General features: G+C 40.9%; 1 protein-coding gene across 2 annotated transcripts in view; it reads left to right on the top strand.

Moving 5' to 3' along the window:
- COG7 (component of oligomeric golgi complex 7) overlaps positions 1–19,426 on the top strand; it is a 78,957-nt gene that overhangs the window by 13,498 nt on the left and 46,033 nt on the right. For both annotated transcript variants that reach the window (XM_072836174.1, XM_072836173.1), the window contains exons 5-6: positions 8,832–8,914; positions 9,725–9,847. In XM_072836174.1, coding sequence (XP_072692275.1) covers positions 8,832–8,914; positions 9,725–9,847 — 206 coding nt within the window. The remainder of the gene's footprint in view (positions 1–8,831; positions 8,915–9,724; positions 9,848–19,426) is intronic.

Raw genomic sequence — 19,426 nt, 5'->3', positions numbered from 1 at the left:
CATCTCATAAGTTTTGATATGTTGTGTTTTTGTTTTCATTTGTCTCAAGTTATTTCCTAATTTCCCTTACGGTATCTTCTTTGACCCATTAGTTGTTTAAGACTGTTGTTTTCCACATATTTGTGAATTTTCCCATTGTTTTTTCTTCTTTTGATTTCTAGTTTTATTTCATCGTTATTGGAAAAGATATATGATTTCAATCTTAGTTATATTTGTTTTCTGGCCTCAGGTATTACCTATCCTGGAGAAATGTTCTGTGGGCACTTGAGAAAAATATATATTCTGCTGTTGTTGGGTGGAGGGTTCTGTGTGTGTTTTAGGCCTAATTGGTTTATGGTGGTGGTAAAGTCCTCTACTTCCTTATTATCTTCTCTACTTGTTCTTGGGGTTCTCTCCTGATGTACCTTCTGCACCCTGTGTTCCTTTTCTTTTTCCCCTCCCTGTGGTACTTTTGCATAGGTCCCATTGTGGAATTTTTCTCTTTGTGTTTGTGTCTGCTTATTCACATGTATATGTGGCTGCTTCTTTTCTGGGCTTGGGCTTTGCTGAAAAATAACCTGATCTCCCTGGAAGCCCCTCATTGTTTACCTGGGCTTTGTTGAGATCTTTCCTCTTGCCCTTGAATTAAAGGTTGCATTCTCCCTTTGTGCTCTTCGGTTGCCTAAAGAGGATGGATTCAGTACTCATCTCCAGCCTTTTCATTCCATAACTTATGCCTTTCTCAATTGTCTGCCTGGAATGTTTTCCTCCTCATCAGGATCCTAGGACTGGAGTTGGGTTTTGGAAAGTCACCACCTGGCTGCTTTGTCCCTCCCGTTTTCTCTGATTTGTTGCAGCTACAGCCCCACAGAGCTCAGTAATGTGCTTGGGGTGTACCTCTAGTTGGGTGGGGTTGGAGAAGAAGTAGGAATGGAAGTGGCTCCCTGAATTAAAGTGGTTTTCCTTTTCTTCTGAAGGGGTTTTCTACCGGAATTGGGTTTGAATGATGTCCTCTGGGTCAGGATTATGGGCTTTGGTAGTAAGGGAAAGCTATATTTGATTGCTTTTGTTAACAGATTTAAATCAAGCTTGATTCCATACCTACTCTTTGTAGGCAGGATGGATGCAGAAGGGGCAAGTGGCATTTTTCAGCTGCTGCTGGACTGAGGCAGAAATAAGCCTTCTCCCCTCACCTGGTCCAGACCCCACTTTGCTCCCTGTCTCCACCTTGTCCTGCCATGCTCAGCCACTCCCTGCTAGCATGCCAAGTGCTCCTGGCATCCTCATTCCTTGGCCAAAGTAACTGAATATCTGATTACTTTCTCTGAAGTTCTGTCATATAGATATTCCCCTGACTTCAGCACAGATGAAATGGTATGTTTTTCTCCTGGTAGTGAATTTTGGTGAGCATCAGGAAGGGTTTTTTCCTCCCAAGGTAATGGGCTCTTTCATCAGCTGTTTTTCCTGGAAGGCCAAGGTGGCTTTTTTTTTTCCCCAAGATTTTATTTATTCATTTGAGAGAGGGAAAGCCAGAGACAGAGTATGAAGAGACAGGGAAAGACAGAGGCAGAGGGAGGAGCAGACTCCCAACTGATCAGGGAGCCCAATGCAGCTCGATCCAGGACCCTGAGATCATGACCTGAGCCAAAGGCAGATACTCCACAAGCTGAACCAGCCAGGCACTCCTATCTAAGAGTTTTTTATTTTATTTTTATTTAAAAAATTAAAAAAAATATTTTATTTATTCATGAGAGACACACAGAGAGAGAGAGGCAGAGGCATGGGCGGAGGGAGAAGCAGGCTCCCTGCAGGGAGCCCGATGTGGGACTCGATCCCTGGACTCTAGGATCACGACCTGGGCCAAAGGCAGGTGCTAAACCACTGAGCCACCCAGGCGTCACTCTTAAGAGTTTTATTTTATTTTATTTTATTTTATTTTATTTTATTTTATTTTATTTATTTTATTTTATTTTATTTATTTTATTTTTAAAATACTTTATTTATTTATTCATGAGAGACACAGAGCGAGAGGCAGAGACACAGGCAGAGGGAGAAGCAGGCTCCCTGCAGGGAGCCCGACGCGGGACTCGATCCCAGGACTCCAGAATCACGTCCTGGGCCAAAGGCAGGCACTCAACCGCTGAGCCACCCAGGGATCCCTCTAAGAGTTTTTTTAAAGGAAATCTCGGGGATCCCTGGGTGGCTCATCAGTTTAGTGCCTGCCTTTGGCCCAGGTCGTGATCCTGGAGTCCCGGGATTGAGTCCCGAGGCATGCTCCCCACGTGGAGCCTGCTTCTGCCTCTCTTCCTCTCTATCATGAATAAATAAATAAAATCTTAAAAAAAAAAATAAAGGAAATCTCTGGGGATGTGGGTGGCTCAGTTGGCTAAGTGTCCAACTCTTGATCTCAGGGCCTTGAGTTCTGTGGACCTACTTAAAAAAGGGGCAAAATCTCTGCTAAATTAGTACATCCCCAACACGTTACCCCTTTCCATCTCTGCTTAGAGTGACAGTCTCCAAGTTCACATGCCTATTTCATTTTACACCAATGAATTCAGTTAAGTTGAAACAACTTTTTGTAGCACAATTTTACATGTAGCAGAAAGATTCATTTATCTAAAGGTTCTGAGGAAAATAATAAGCATTTTAAGGGCAGATAGCCATCTTCTAACTCATGGATTCCTGCCCATCAAAGTGAGATCTACTGATGTATTTCCAAAGTCTAGCTGGGTTATCATCACAATAGTTCCTCTCACAGATTTTCCTCCCCAGCTGGTATAAAAGATTGGGTACCTACCTGTTCGTGCAGTTTAAAAAATATTTTTTTCAAAAAAAATAAAAATAAAAAAAATAAAAAATAAAAAATATTTTTTCTAGGGGCACCTGGGTGACTCAGTGGTTGAGTGTCTGCCTTGGGCTCAGGTCAAGATCCTAGGGTTCCAGGATCAAGTCCTGCATCAGGCTCTGCGCAAGAAGTCTGCTTCTCCCTCTGTCTGTATCTCTGCCTCTCTCTGTGTGTCTCTCGTGAATAAGTAAATTTTTAAAAATTAAAAAAAACCTTTTTCTTTTTACTTTTATTTGAGACGGTGGCATCTGAGTTTTAGCCAGAAGGGGGCAGACGAGTGCCAGAGGTGGTGCTGCCAGGTAGCCTGACCCGGAGGCTGCCTCCCTGGCTTTGCAGCAGTAAGTTCAGGAGCAGGTGCTACCTTTTAGTCATTTCCTCTGCCCTTAGGAAAATATGTAAGAAACTACTTGATATTAATACCACAATGTGGCTCCTAGAGTCCATTGGTACGTGTGGAATGCTGATGTTTACCAAATTATTTCCTTAATTCCTCAAGCTATCGAATACGTGCACATTTAAGGGGTTGAGTTTGTTTGCTTTTGTACAAATCCTATCTGGTGTAATTCCATGTAGGCATTTCGAAAGGATAACTCACTTCTAAATATTATTTAAAAATACTGATTATGCGAGGAACAGCCGGGAATGCAAAGATGACTAAGATAAGGTTGCTGCCCTTCAGGGACCTCACAGCTAGGTTGAGGGTGAGGCCTGGAGAGGACAAGCATACAAATAATTTTATTACAAGATGGAATGTGAAAATTGCCTTAGCCATCCTCCCAGGGTGAGGGAAAGGATGGTGGAAAATCGAGGCAGCTTTTATGAAAGCACAAATATATGTGCAGAACTTTGAAAGAGAGATGAATTAAAATTTTTTTTTAAATTTTATTTATGATAGTCACACACACAGAGAGAGAGAGGCAGAGACACAGGCAGAGGGAAAAGCAGGCTCCATGCACCGGGAGCCTGACGTGGGATTTGATCCCAGGTCTCCAGGATCACGCCCTGGGCCAAAGGCAGGTGCCAAACCACTGCGCCACCCACGGATCCCTAAAAAATTTTTTGAAACTGTTTCTGATTATAAAAGAAATACCTATACAGGTTATTGAAAATTGGAAAGATATACATAAAATAAAAGAGAAGATGATTTACCAGTGAACTCAGCACCCAGAGATGACTGTTAGTATTTTTTTTTAAAGATTTTATTTATTTATTTATTTGAGAGGAGGATAGAGAGAGCACAAGCAGGGGGAGGGGCAGAGGAATAAGCCGACCCCACTGAGCAGGGAGCCTGACGCAGGACTTGATCCCAGGACACCAGGACCACAACATGAGCCAAATTCAAATGCTCAACCATTGAGCCAACCAGGCATCCCAAAAATTTTATTTATTTGAGAAAGAGAGAGGGAACGTAAGTTGGGGGAGGGCAGAGGGAGAAACAGATCTCTGCTGAGTGGGGGGCTCGGTCCAGGGGGGACATGGGACTCGATCCCAGGACCCCGGGTGCTCCAAGCAGCTGTGTTTCTTAAAAGCCCTCTAGCTCAGCAGATGGAGCTACACTACAAATTGAAAGTCCAAACCCACCAATGACTTCATTGGTTTCATTTTTCCTTTTCTTGAATTCAGTTAGAATTTGTTTCCATCACCAACAGTTGAAAAAGTTAAATAGTACTGGAGGTTTTACTGGGGAAAAGAACATTTTTTTCCTCTACCACTTTGTTCCCCAGTCCTGAACCCAGGAGACCACTTTTAATTCTCAGAGCTCTTTTTTCTGGCATTTCACTTTATATTCTGCATAATACATTTATTTACTTTTAAAGATTTATTTATTTCAGAGAAGCGGATAACATGCGTGCATGTGCACATGCATGGTGTGGGGTGCACAGAAGGGGGGGAGAGGGAGAATCTCAAGCAGGTTCCCCCCTGAGCATTGAGCCCAACATAGGGCTCAATCCTATGACCCTGAGATCATGATCTGAGCAGAAATCAAGTCAGATGCTTAACTGACTGAGCTACCCAGGCACCCTTTTGCATAATACATTTATTTTATTTCTTTGTATATTAATTTTAGGCACTGTCTGTTGGCTTCCTGTTGTTATAGCTAAGGATTTCACTTTCATACCACTACTTTCTCCCCTTTCCATTCTCCTCGTATACCATTGTTTTTAGTTGAATTAATAGTGTTTCTATTATCACACCTTTATACACTCAGTTCATTTTTGTAGAGTCAGCTCAGACACTATGATTTTATTTTTTATTAAGATTTATTTATTTATTCATGAGAGACACAGACTGAGAGAGAGAGGCAGAGACATAGGCAGAGGGAGAGCAGGCTTCTCTCAAGGAGCCCAATGTGGGACTCGATCCTGAATCCCGGGATTATGACCTCAGCCGAAGGCAGGCGCCCAACCACTGAGCCAACCAGGCATCCCAGCACTATGATTTTAATTCCTGTCCTATTCAGCTTCACTTTATCCTTAAGTTTCTGGTTTTCTTTTTATTCCGTTTCATTCTTGCTACGGTCCACAGGCTGTCTTTTTTTTACACAGTGGGAGTGAGGCATTCTTCTGAGTTCCTTCCCCCTTTTCTCCAGAGACTTTCCTTTTGGAATCCTCCCCTCTTCTCTGAACTGGATCAGCACCACTTCTGGAATTCTTTGCTAGATCTGAGATTTAACCTTCTGCACCTGTCAGTTGTCATTTTGGACAAGTCTTGGGAGTTAGATGATGCATCAGGGATCTGGCTGAGAGATGGTCTCAGCCCTTCTGGTTGTGTAATCTTGACTGGCTTATTTATTCCATTGCCGATTTCTGTATCCTCTGGCCTCAAAGGGTTGTGCTGAGGTTGAAGTGAGGTTGTATAAATGAAAAAGCTTTGGAAAAAGCATGAATGTAAAAGGGCAACAGGTAGCTTATACACAGTGCATTTTTTTTTTATGTTGTTACCTACTTGGTATACTGAAAGTCTTTGACATTATCCTTACCTCTTTATATTTATTGATCCATTCAACCAGATACTCTCTTTTTCCAGAAAAAATGAGTGACAGAGTGGGAGAAGGGTGAAGGGTAGCCCTCTCAGGCACATGCCTAATGGGTGGTGCCCATGTCTATACCTAGGAGGAACCAGAGCAAAGCAGTACAGACTGATGCAGTGAGGGAAATATTTTAGGATGAGATTTAAGAGCATTTCTTCCCATATATTTATTTCATTTAACAGGTGATTATGGCATATCTCCTATGAGCAAAGCACTAAGTGAGAAATACTTCCTTATGTCTAAATAGAATGTGAAATCCTATGCAGGAGCAATGTAAACGAAGTTTCCCATTGGTGCTATATGTTTGTTATATTGTCTTGTTTATAATCTAAAGTCAGTGGTTAATGTGAAATAATAAGAATCCATTGGCCCTATATTACACTGTGGGTGGATAGCATAGACTAGGGACCCCATCTTATTCACATGAGGCCTGTATCAGTTTGGGATCCTTTTGGTTGCAGGTGACAGAAACCCAATACAAACAGGCGGAGAGAGAGAGAGAGAGAGAGAGAGAGAGAGAGAGAGAGAATATATTGCTTATGGAACTGAGAAGTTCAAGAGTAGGTCTTACTGATCTAGGAGGACAAACTGTGTTGTTATTATTAGGACCCAGTCTCTCTTGCTGTTTCTTGGCTCTGTCTCTCTGTGTGTTGGCATTACTACTTCCAGGTGTACTTTTCATGTGGTGGCCCCAGGAGTTCCAGGCTTCTGTCCCCACAACTTTCGAAGAAATCCCAGGATTAATCTTGATTGCATTGATGGTCAGGCTTTTGTACCTTCAAACCAATTACTTTTGATCAGATGGATGTGAGGCTGTGGCTGGCCATACCTTGGATCCTGGAGTCAGCTTCACTGGAAATATTTAAATGAAAAATGGTCAAAAGGTACAAACTTCAGTTATAAGATAACAGATACAATGTACAACATGATGATTGTAGCTAACATTGCTATATGATATACAGGGCAGTTGTTAAGAGAGTAAGTCCTAAGAGTATTCATCAGAAGAATTTTTTTCCTATTCTTTTCTTCTTTCCTTTCTTTTTACTATGTCCATATGACAAAATGGATGTTAGCTAAACGTGTTAATATCATTTCACAATATGTGTAGATCAAACCAGCAGGATATATGCCTTAAACTCATACAGTGATGTCATATCAAAAAAACTGGAAATAAAACCAAACTAATAAATAGTAGTATGATTTGATAAAGACAATTGACATTCTCTCTGTCTTATGTGTATGTAATTACTAGCAGCTATAGGAAAGTGCTAATGGTATTATTTGGTAATATAAACTAAATTTTTTCCTTTGCAAAAAATAAAAGGAAAATGGGAGAATGGGAGGCAGGTGCATGGTCCCTCAGAGAACAACCAGACTTCTGTCATCAGAAGAAGGGCAGTAGGGTTTGGTTGCAAAACAACACATCTACCACCAGACACTGCAGCACCCAACAGATGGCTTTTCACCAGGCAGGGCTCAGCAATGCTTTCTGCATTGAATTGGTAGTATTGGCAGCAGCCTAGAAGTCTTTATTATTGTTGCCAAAGTAGGTTTCCTATTTCTTTCTTTCTCTTGTCTGATTCAGGAACTTCCCCTGGTTTTACAAATTTGTGTTTATTTTAATGTATTCACCTTGAAAAACTTGAATTCTTCTGTAAGGGCCAAAGACTCACATGTCACCTTTGAGTTTTCCAACACTTTTACTAACTTGCCAAATTCTGTTTTATTATTTTTTTCAAGAAATGACAAGTTCTACTCTCTGGTGTTGAAATTTTTAAAGTTATGATTGTATTGTTAGACTAATAAATGTTGTAGCAGTTTCTATCTATAAAGCATTCTTTGAGTATACACCATAATGTTGACAGTCCATAACAGAGTATGATAGGCAGTTTTTTATTCTTGTTTTCCATTTTTTTCCATCACAAACATGCTATTTATATTGCCAAAAAACAATGTTCTTTTAAACAGTCATTAATTTACATTTTTTGAGTGCCTACTGTGTCTGCTATTTTCTAGGAACAGTGAGACAAGACAGGAAAGGTCACAGCCTCATAGACCTTGTATTTCCCAGGGTGAGAAAGATAGTAAACTGTTATACAAGTAACTAAATAGAATAATACAGATTTTGATTAGTTCTACAAAGGGAAAGGTCTGATAGGGAAAAAATAATAGGAGAAACCTAATTTAGGTTAGCTGATTGGGAAAGGCCCTCCTGAAAAGGGAAGAACCACATAGCCAGAAAGATCATCCCAGGCCTAGTGAGTGCAAAGGCCTAGGGGCAGTAAGGAGCATGATTTTTTTCTCAGCAGAGAAGGGTCAAAATAGTTGAAGAGCAGTAGTTTCATATGGTTCAATCTGTACTGTGGTTGAGCAGTCCTGCTATTGACCTGCAAGTGACTGAAGCCCTCTGGGCTGCACATTCTTCCCCTGTAAAATGAGTTTCATTGATGGTTTTTTAGATACCTTTCTGTCACTGACATTTTAGGATTCTACTCAGGGCCAGAAGGAGGTAAGGCAGGTGAATTACCTAAAGCACAAAATCTAAGAAGGCTCTCACCCTGCCCTTGCACAGCCCTGAAAGTGAGAGTCTCCTTCAATTTTGCAGCCCAGGCTTAGCTCCTTCCCACCTCACCAACACACCCCTATCCCTACCCAGTCCCAATCCTGATTCAAACTCATTTCACTGTTCCCATGTAATAGTGATTTTGCTGATATATAATCTTAGCTATGTCGCTGATGCTATTGATGTGTTACCTAAACAGGCTACGACTCACAGTGTCTGAGTCTCATTCTGCCCTTATGCTTGACTTATTTTTCATATTTATATTCTCCCTGCATGAGTTAATTCATTGTGTAGGTAGGAAGTTTGGAACTCAAGCTTACATATATCCACGTTTAGCCAGGTGAATTCTTTCTCTTTTCTGCAACAGGAAGCCTGGTAACAAGGTGTTCATGTTTTCTATTGTCCTCCCTTAGAGCAGTCCAGAGTGTTCGTGAAGGTGTTTACTGAAATTGACAGGATGCCCCAGTTGCTCGCCTACTACTACAAATGTCACAAGGTGAGGAGCCTGTGGTGCTTATGGTTGTGGAATGCTTCCCTGCTGGGCTGCAGAACTCCAGCTGTCATTGCTCCAAGGGAGAAACACCTGCCTCCTTGCTCTCTAGCCTTTTTCTTCCAATTAGCCAGTAGGGGGTGTTCTTGGTCCAGCCTGTGGATTCATTTGCTCACCAGTTGGAAAAAAACAAGCTCTCAGTTTTCAGCCTTTTTTGTGTTGATAGCTGCATTTCACTTACAGATGGAACAGTTATTTTAATTTCCCTCATTTTTGTCTTTCAAGGCAGAGTCGTATCTTAGGCCTCATGTCCTCAGCAAGCCTAAAGAATTTTCTGTCTTCTAGAATAGTTGACATGGCATAAAAACCTCAACAGCTTTCCAGGCTAACTTAATGCCTTCAAGTCCAGCACTCTTGTGTGTTTTAAGCTGTGGTGTTGGGCCATGAAGCTAAAGTGCACGTGTGTGTGTGCGCCCGCACACACACACACACACACACACACACACCTCTTAAAGTCTATTGGGAAGACTGTAGCAGGCCCAGTGGAAGGGACTTGGCGGGCTTTTGGGGCAAGGTAAAAGGAGAAAGGAGCCCTTGGAGAGCAATGGATTTAAACTCTAATCCATGATCAGGGCAGGTGACTGTGAAGTCTTCCTTCTGCCACCCACCCCACCTTTGTTTGCAGCAAATGGTCATCAGTGGGCACCCGATTGCTCAGGGTGGTAGGCAGTGGGAAATCGCTTGCTTTGCAGGGCAGCTATAGTGGGTGGCATGTCCTGTTTACTCAGCAAGGTCCCCTCTGTTCTGTCTTTGCAGGTGCAGCTTTTAGCAGCCTGGCAAGAACTGTGTCAGAGTGATCTCCCTCTGGACCGGCAGCTCACTGGATTCTATGATGCCTTGCTCGGGGCTTGGCATACGCAGATCCAGTGGGCAACGCAGGTAACAGCTCGCTGGGTCCTAGGGAACGGGTGGCTGCCCTGGGAGTGGTGTCCCCACTGCTTCCAGCACTGCTTGAAACACCTCCTTGTTTGCTGCCCTTACCAAAGGAGTTAAAGATAAGCCTCGAAACCCAAGGCAGTAAAATCTTTAGGTCTCCTTAAAACTCCTCTTATCATTCTTATCTGTATCTTAAACAGAATCTAATGTGACAGTGTTGCGTGTTGTTCGGCCAGGGAGCCCATGGAATTCCTGAAGGCCATTATCTTCTAATCTAAACGCAGGAGGCCCTTGGTCAGGTGGTGTTTGACTGAACAAGATTGTTTTTATCTGAACTTCGGGTATAATGTAAAAACTAACTAAAGTTAGTTTCCCTTGTTCACACAGCATGCCCAGAGTTCGAGGAAGAGTGCAGTTTTAAAGGTGCCCTCTGACTTAGGGGACTGATACGACAGAGGAACTTCATTTCCAGTGGAAGCTTCCCATCACTTATTTTCCCCAAGCCTCTCGGCATGGCACTTTCTGCCATCCAAGGCCTGAACCCTTGTTCCTGGGTCTTGATGCCACAAGATGCCCCAGATCCTCTTTCTTTCTTTGAGGAGAGAAAAGGCTGTGACTTACTGTCCTGTGGATGGTGTGGCTTGGTATTTTGTGTTTGCTTTCAAAATGAGCTGTGAATTCCTCTGGCAGGGTTCATTTCTCCCCTGCTGTATAGGAACTTGACCATAGCTGGAAAGAATCCCTCATCCAGGGTTTGTTGCTCCCTTTGGTTAAAGTGCTCTGCTCCATTCTTGTTGCTTCTCCTGGAGCCAGTGGAACTCAGATTTAGGTCACAACAATGCAAAACACAACCTCTAGACGTTTCGCAACATTTATGTCAATTGTCGCTCTTCAGTCACCCTGTTGCTGCACATTCATTTCTGTGTTCCTTCTTCTGTCTTGTGTCATGAGGATAAAACCAGTTTACATCCACATGTGTAAAGGCCATTAACTATCTAAGAAAAAGGATTTAGACCTCTCAGACTTCTGTTCAGGCCTCGTCCTAAATTTTGTAAGATGTGAGTTTGTGCCAATTGTTACTTTTGGCCCATGGCCCATTTCCTTTTCAGAGGGTAATAAGCATAATAAGTGGCTCTCATCTCCTGAAGCTTAGTATAGTACAAAAGAAAACCAAAGACACCACAGTAAATGTGTCCCCTTCTGACTTACCCCCCACCATTTTAATATGAAAAATTTTCAACATATAAAAGAGTTGAAAGAATTGAATGGTGACCACCCAGGCACCCATTTTGCGCACTTTCCAATGAATATTTTGCTATGCTTGCTTTATCATAAATCTGTCTTTCCATGTATCTATCCATTCATTGGTCTGTTTTTTTTTTTTAAGATTTTATTTATTTATTCATGAGAGAGAGAGAGAGAGAGCTAGAGGCAGAGACACAGGCAGAGGGAGAAGCAGGCTCCATGCAGGGAGCCTGATGTGGGACTCGATCCCCAGTCTCCAGGATCAGGCCCTGGGCTGAAGGTGGCGCTAAACTGCTGAGCCACCTGGGCTGCCCTTTTGGTCTTATTCTTTTATTCATTTCAAAGGAAGTTACAAATATCATTTACCTCTGAACATGCATATTAGTAACTAGAGTTCAATATTTGTTTCCTTTTTTCTTTGAGGTAAAATTGTGAAATGAAATGATCTTAAATATGCCACTTGATTAGTTTTGACAAATTCTGTTTAACATAATCTCTGTTAAGATACAGAGAACATTACCATCATTATAAGAAGTTCTCTCATGCTCCTTCCTAGTCAGTACCCCTGGGGGCATCCACTATTCTGATTTTTTAGCACTATAAATTAGTTTAGCCTGTTTTTGAAATTTTTTTGTTTGTTTTTGAATTTTACATAGAATTATATAGTGTGTGTTCTTTCCAGTAAGTCTTCTTTGATTCAGGGGCATATGTTTGTGAGATTTATTCACATTGTTGTGTGAATCAGTACTTTGTTCCTTTTTATTACTAAATACTGTTACATGGCATGAATAGACTACAGTTTGTTTATTCATTCTTATATTGAGGGACACTTGGGATATTTCCAGTTTGAGGCTATTATGAATAAAGAGGCTAATGAACATTGTTCTCTAAGTCTTTTTGTGGATACACATGTTCATATCTCTTGGGTAATTACCAAGGAGTGGAATTGCTGGGTCATTGGGCGGGTGTATGTTTAGATTTATAAGAAACTGCCAGACATTTTCCCAAAGTGTTGTATGTTTTATATTCCCACAAGGGTGCAAGAGTCCTGATTGCCCTATATCTTTGCCAACGTTAGATGATGTCAGTCTTTCTAAGTTAGCTGTTCTAGTGGGTGTGTTGTAGTATCTCATTGTGGTTTTAAATTGAACTTTCCTGATGACTAAGGATGTTGAACACCTTCTCAGTGTGCTCATATCTTCCTTTGTGAAGAGTCTGTTCAGATCTTTGGCCCATTACAGAAAACTGTGTTGTTTGCGTTTTCATTATTGAGTTGTAGGAGTTCTTTATATAGTTCAGATAAAAGTCCTTTGACAAGTATGTTTTATAGATACTTCCTTCCAGTCTGTGGCTTAAACAGAGGTATTGACTTTGATGAGGCCTAATTTATCAATTTTTTTCTTTTATAGTTATTGTTTTTTAAGAAACCCTCCCCAGATTGCAAAGATGCCCTTCTCCTAGAAGCTTGTTTAGTTTTTATAGTAAGGTCTGTGGTCCATCTTGAGTTGGTCTTTGTGTAAGGTCAGGTCAAATTGTTTTCAGGTGGGCTGTTTATGTTGATTCTGTAGCTCTAGTTGAGACGTTCGGTTTTATGGTCTGTGAACTTGGCGGTAGGTGGTTCTTTGGCTGATGGTGGGAGGAATTCCTTTGCCAGATCGCTTCAAAGGACAGGGAATACCTTTGAGCATAAGAGACCCAATGTGTTTTAACTGAAATGTGTAAAAAAAAAAAAAAATGCCACTAAAGGTTTAGGATCTGACTTTATAGTTTCAGCTGATCAACCAGTTAAAGCTCCTTAGAACGAGTTACTTAGTTTAATTCTTCCCCTACCCTGGGTCACTGGAGTAGGAGAGAAGTGGAAAGGAGATTTTCACTGTGCCATCCTTCCTCACAAGATGTGGCAAGGAGTCAGAATTCCTTTTTCTAGACAAGGCTCATTTCCCTTTCTTTCTCGGGTCCCTTCCTTTCTTGCAGCAAAAGGTTTCTTCGGTCAGATGACAATATTGGGCTGGGTGGTATCTGAAGGTGATGATTCTCTGACATTAGCATGTTTGCTCATAGTGAAGGGACTTCACTGGCCAGAGACGGGAGGATCTGTATTGGTACAGCTATGTGTGTGGTTAGTGGAACCATGCAGTGGAGGAACTGTGAGTTCAAGACAGAAGTGTGGCTTTCTCGGGAAGATAGAGTCTGGAGCAATAGAGTGAATGATGACATTGCTGTTTTTTTTTTTTTTATTTTATTTATTTATTTATTTATTTATTTATTTATGATAGTCACAGAGAGAGAGAGAGAGAGAGGCAGAGACACAGGCAGAGGGAGAAGCAGGCTCCATGCACCGGGAGCCTGATGTGGGATTCGATCCTGGGTCTCCAGGATCGTGCCCTGGGCCAAAGGCAGGCGCCAAACCGCTGCGCCACCCAGGGATCCGACATTGCTGTTTTAAGAATGATTTTGGGAAAAAAAAAAAAAAGAATGATTTTGGGGGCAGCCCGTGTGGCTCACTTCAGCCCAGGGCGTGATCCTGGAGATCCGGGATCAAGTCCCACGTCAGGCTCCCTGCATGGAGCCTACTTCTCCCTCTGCCTCTCTCCCTCTCCTCTCTGTGTTTCTCATGAATAAATAAATAAAATCTTTAAAAAAAAAAAAAAATAATGATTTTGTGTCAGAGCTTCACCTATGTAGTTTCCCTGCCCGGGAAGCTTAACCCTAATGCTGTCATGAGGAAACATGCAGAGAGGAGCACCTGGGTGGGTCAATCAGTTGAGTGTCTGCCTTCACCTTGTGTCATGATCTCCGGGTTTTGGTATTGAGCTATTCATCAGGCTCCCTGCTCGGTGTGAAGCCTGCTTCTCATCTCCCTCTGCCGCTCCTCCTGCTCATGCTCTCTCTTTCTCAAATAAATAAATAAATAAGTCTTTAAAAAAAAAAGGAAACATGCAGAACAAATTCAAATTCAAGACCATTTTGTGAAACAGTTGTCCAGGATTCTTTAAAAATGTCAATGTCATGAAAGAAAAAACTTGAGGAATTGATTTTAGATTACAGGAGACAAAAAAAAAGAATGGCAACTAAATGTGACTGCACAATCAATCCTTGATTGGATTCTACAGGATGACAAAAAAAAAAAAAAAAACATCAAGGACATTACAGGGACTATTGGGGAACTTTGAACTTGAGCCATAGCAGATAAAGGTATTACTTCAAGACTAAGTTTGATAAGTTGTATTGGTGTCCCTATTCTGTTAGGGACAAACTCAGTACTTACGTGATGAATGCAATGGTACCAAGTGTGCTCTCTTTAATGCCATAGCCAATTGGATGTTTCCTTCTAGAGGTAGAAGCAGTGTAAGAATCCTTATCACACACCCAAAGCAGGAGGCATGCTGAGCTCAAAAGAACCTGTGCCATCACATTGAATTAATGATGACAAAATTTAGTTTCAGGGTATCATCTTCATCTGTCCTGTTATTTTGAATTTTACTAGTTATAAAATTGAAATGATTTTTTTTATTGCGGTGAAATATATATAATGTAAGATTTACCATTGTTACCATTTTTAAGTTTACGGTCAGGCAGCATTAAGTACATTGGACAATTTGATTAACTATCACTATTATCTGTTTCTAGAACTTTTTAAATCATCCCAAGCAGAAACTGTGTGCCCATTAAGCAATAACTCCCCATTCCCTTCTCCCCCCATGCCCTGGTATCTTTTGTGCTACTGTCTCTCTACATTTTCCTATTCTAGATCCCTCTTAGAAGTGGAATTATAAGGGGCACCTGGATGGCTCAGGTGGTTAAGCATCTGCCTTTGGCTCAGGTCATGATCCCAGGATCCCTGGATGGAGCCCTATATAGGGCTCACTGCTTAGCAGGAAAGCTGCTTCTCTCTCTCTCTCTTTCTTTCTTCCTCCGCCTCTCCCCACCACTTATTCTCTCTTTCTCTCTCTCTCTCTCAAATAAATAAATAAAATCTTAAAAAAAGTGGAATCATACAATATCTATTCTTTGTGTCTGGCTTATTCCACTTAGCATAATGTTTTCAAGGATTATCTGTTGTAGCAGATATCACAATTTTCCATTCCTTTCTTACGGCTGAATGATTTTCCATTATATGTATCTACCACATTCTGTTTATTCCCTCATCTGTTAATAAGCACTTGGATCGCTCCCACCTTTTGGCTATTGTGAATAATGCTGCAGTGAACATGGGTGTACAAAAACCTATTTGGATCCCTCTTTTCATTGGTTTTGAGGTATATATCTAGGAATGGAATTGCTGGATCATATCATGTTGGATATGACCATATCATATCATATCATATCATATCATATCGTTTAACCTTTTCAGGGACTGCCAGACTGTTTTCCACAACAGGTGCACCATTTTACCTTCCCACCAGCAAATGTGTGAAGGTTCCAGCTTCTCTACATCTTTGCCAACATTTATTTTCCTTTCCTTTTATTTACTTATTTATGTATTTTAAGGTTGTATTTACTTGAGAGAGAGAGAGAATGAGAATATGTATGGGTTGGGGAGGGGCAGAGGCAGAGGGAGAGGGAGAGAATCTCAAGTAGATTCCCCACCTGGGGCTCGATCTCACAACTCAGAAATAATGATCTGAGCCAAACCAAGAGTTGATGCTTAGCTGACCAAGCCACCCAGGTGCCCAACTAAACTTTTTTTCTAAGAGTTTTATACTTTTAATGTTTGGGTCTGATTAATTTTGACTTAAATTTTTTTTTTTTTTTACTTAATTTTTTGTAGTGGTGCAAAGTAAGGCTCCAGTGTTTTTCTTTTGCATGTAGATAATCCAGTTTTCAGAGCACCACTTGTTTAAAAGTCTGCCCTTTGCCCATTGAATAGTCTTGGCACTCTTTTAAAAATCATTTGACAGTGTATGTGACAGTTTATTTCTAGGCTCTCTATCGCATTGGGCTGTATGTCTGTCCTTATAGCTGCTGCCACACTGTTTTGATTAGTGTACCTTTGTAGTAAGTTTTGAAATCTGGAAGTGCAAGATAGCCAACATTGTTCTTTTTCAAGATTGTTTTGGCTATTTGAAATTCCTTGAAACTCCATGTGAATTTTTATAATGGGCTTTCCTATTTCTCCAGAAAACATTTTTGGGATTTCAATAGGGATTACCTTGAATCTGTAGATGGCTTTGGGTAGTATTACCATCTTAACAGTATTAAGTCTTCCAGTCTATGAACACAGGATGGTCTTGACATTTATTTGTATCTTTAATTTTTTTCAGCAGCTTTTCATTATTTTCAGCATATAGGTCTTTCAGCTGTTATTAATGGTATTATTTTCTTAATTTCCTTTTTGAGTTGTTCATTGCTAGTGTACAGAAATGCAATTGATTTTTGCTTGTTGATTTTTTTAAATTTTTTTTATTTATTTATGATAGTCACACACAGAGAGAGAGAGAGAGAGAGAGGCAGAGACACAGGCAGAGGGAAAAGCAGGCTCCATGCACCGGGAGCCCGACGTGAGATTCGATCCCGGGTCTCCAGGATCGCGCCCTGGGCCAAAGGCAGGCGCTAAACCGCTGCGCCACCCAGGGATCCCCCGCTTGTTGATTTTATATCCTATAATTTTGCTGAATTTATTAATGTTAATTTGTGCATGTATGTGAATTCTTTTGGGTTTTCTACATTACAAGATCATGCAGTTTATGAAGAGAGATTAGTTTTTCTTTTTTCCTTTACAGTTTAGATGCCTTTTATTTCTTTTTCTTGTCCAATTGTTCTGGCTAGAACTTCCAAAACTATGTTGAATAAAATGGCATATTTGTCTTGTTCCTGGTCTTAGGAAGGGGAAAAACTTTCAGTATTTCATCACTGAGTATGATAGCTGTTTTTCTTATGTGGCCTTTATCATGTTGAGGAAGTTCTTTTCTATTCCTAGCTTTTTGTTTTTGTTTTTAGATTTTATTTATTTATTCATAAGAGACACACAGAGAGAGGCAGAGACATAGGCAGAGGGAGAAGCAGGCTTCCTGCAGGGAGCCTGATACAGGACTTGATCCTTGGACCTCAGGATCACGAGAGCCAAAGGTAGACACTCAACCACTGAGCCACCCAGGCATCCCTCTATTCCTACTGAGTGTTTTTTTGTTTGATTCATTTAACTTTTTTTTTTTTTAACAGTAAAGGATGTTGAATTTTGTCAAATACTTTTTTTCTGCATAAACCGAGATGGTCATGTGTTTTCTTCCCTTGATTTTCTTAATGTAGCATATTACATTGATTAATTTTTTTAAATTTTTTATTTATGATAGTCACACACACAGAGAGAGAGAGAGGCAGAGACACAGGCAGAGGGAGAAGCAGGCTCCATGCACCAGGAGCCCTATGTGGGATTCGATCCCGGGTCTCCAGGATCCCGCCCTGGGCCAAAGGCAGGCGCTAAGCCACTGCGCCACCCAGGGATCCCACATTGATTAATTTTTATGTATTGAACCATTCTTCATTTTAGAGATCCATCCCACTTGGTCATGGTGTATAATCCTTTTAATATGCTTGCTGAATTCAGTCTACTATTATTTTTGGGTATTGTTGATTGTGTATTTATAAGGAGAATGGTCTGTAATTTTCTTTTAGAATCTGATTGGCTTTGGTATCAAATTAATGCTGGCTTCATAGAATGAGTTAGAAAGTGTTTTGTAGGGCAGCCCCGGTGGCACAGTGGTTTGGCGCCGCCTGCAGCCTGGGGTGTGATCCTGGAGACTCGGGATTGAGTCTCACATCGGGCTCCCTGCATGGAGCCTGCTTCTCCCTCTGCCTGTGTCTCTGCCTCTCTCTCTCTGTGTCTATGAGTAAATAAATAAAATCTTAAAAAAAAGTTACCTTAGAAAGTGTTTTGTATTAGTTTGCTAGGACTGCCATAACTAAATATTACAGACCGAATGGTTTTAACAGTAGAATTCATTTTCTCATGGTTCTGGGGACTAGAAGTCCAAGGTCAAGGTATTGGCAGGGTTGGTTTCTTCTGAGACCTCTCTTGACTTGCTGGTGGCAATCTTCTCCCTGTGTCTTCTTTTTATGGGTGTCTGTGTCCTGACTCCTCTTGTTATAAAGACACCAGTCAGATTAGATAAGGGTCCACCCAGATGACCCATTTTACCTTAATTGCCTCTTTAAAACTCCTAGGTCCAAACATAGTCACATTCTGGATACTGGGGGTTTGGACTTTTTTTTTTGGGGGGGGAGGTTTGGACTTTTAACATGAATTTTGAGGAGACACAGTTCAGAATATAGAATGCTCTCCAATGTTTTTAGAAGAGTTTGAGAAGGATTGGCGTTAATTCTTTTTTTGGTGGGGGTTGTTAATTCTTTTAATGTTTGGTAGAATTCATCAGTGAAGCCATCTGGTTCTCAGTTGTTCTGGGGTTTTTTTGCTAGGAAGTTTTTGATTACTGATTCTGCCTCCTTCCTACTTAGTTATAAAGACTATTTAAATTTTCTCTTTCTTCTTCAGTTACTTTTGGTAAATTGTGTTTCTAGGAATTTGTCTATTTCATCTAAGTTATCTAATTTATTGGCATATCCTTCATCATAGTGTCATATAATCCCTTTTATTTCTGTAAAATTGGTAGTAAATGTACCCATCTTCATTTCTGATTTTATTTTATTTTTAAAGATTTTATTTATTTATTCATCAGAGACACAGAGAGAGAGAGAGGCAGTGACACAGGCAGAGGGAGAAGCAGTCTCCCTGTAGGGAGCCCGATGTGGGACTCGATCCTGGGACTCCAGGATTATGCCCTGGGCCCAAGGCAGGTGCTAAACCGCTGAGCCATCCAGGCATCCCTCATTTCTGATTTTAGTAACTCAAGTCTTCTTTCTTTCTTTCTTTCTTTCTTTCTTTCTTTTTTTTTTTTTTGTCAGTCTAGATAACAGGCTTGTTAATTTTGTTGATCTTTTTTTTTTTTTTTAAATTTTTTATTTATTTATGATAGTCACAGAGAGAGAGAGAGAGAGGCAGAGACACAGGCAGAGGGAGAAGCAGGCTCCATGCACCGGGAGCCCGATGTGGGATTCGATCCCGGGTCTCCAGGATCACGCCCTGGGCCAAAGGCAGGCGCCAAACCGCTGCGCCACCCAGGGATCCCATTGTTGATCTTTTCAAAGAACCAACTAGTTTTGTTGATTTTTAAAATTCACTTTCTGTTCTTTATTTCATTTACTTCTCCTCTGATCATTTTATTTCCTTCCTTCTGCTAGCTTTGGGTTACCTTTCTTTTTTTTCTTTTTCTTAATGTGTACAGTTAGGTTACTGATTTGAGATATTTCTTCCTCTTTAATGTATGTGTTTAAAGCTAC

This window comes from Canis lupus, chromosome 8 (assembly GCF_048164855.1).
Source record: "Canis lupus baileyi chromosome 8, mCanLup2.hap1, whole genome shotgun sequence".
In the NCBI taxonomy this organism is placed as follows: domain Eukaryota; kingdom Metazoa; phylum Chordata; class Mammalia; order Carnivora; family Canidae; genus Canis; species Canis lupus.
This window is presented reverse-complemented; position numbering and strand designations above follow the sequence as displayed.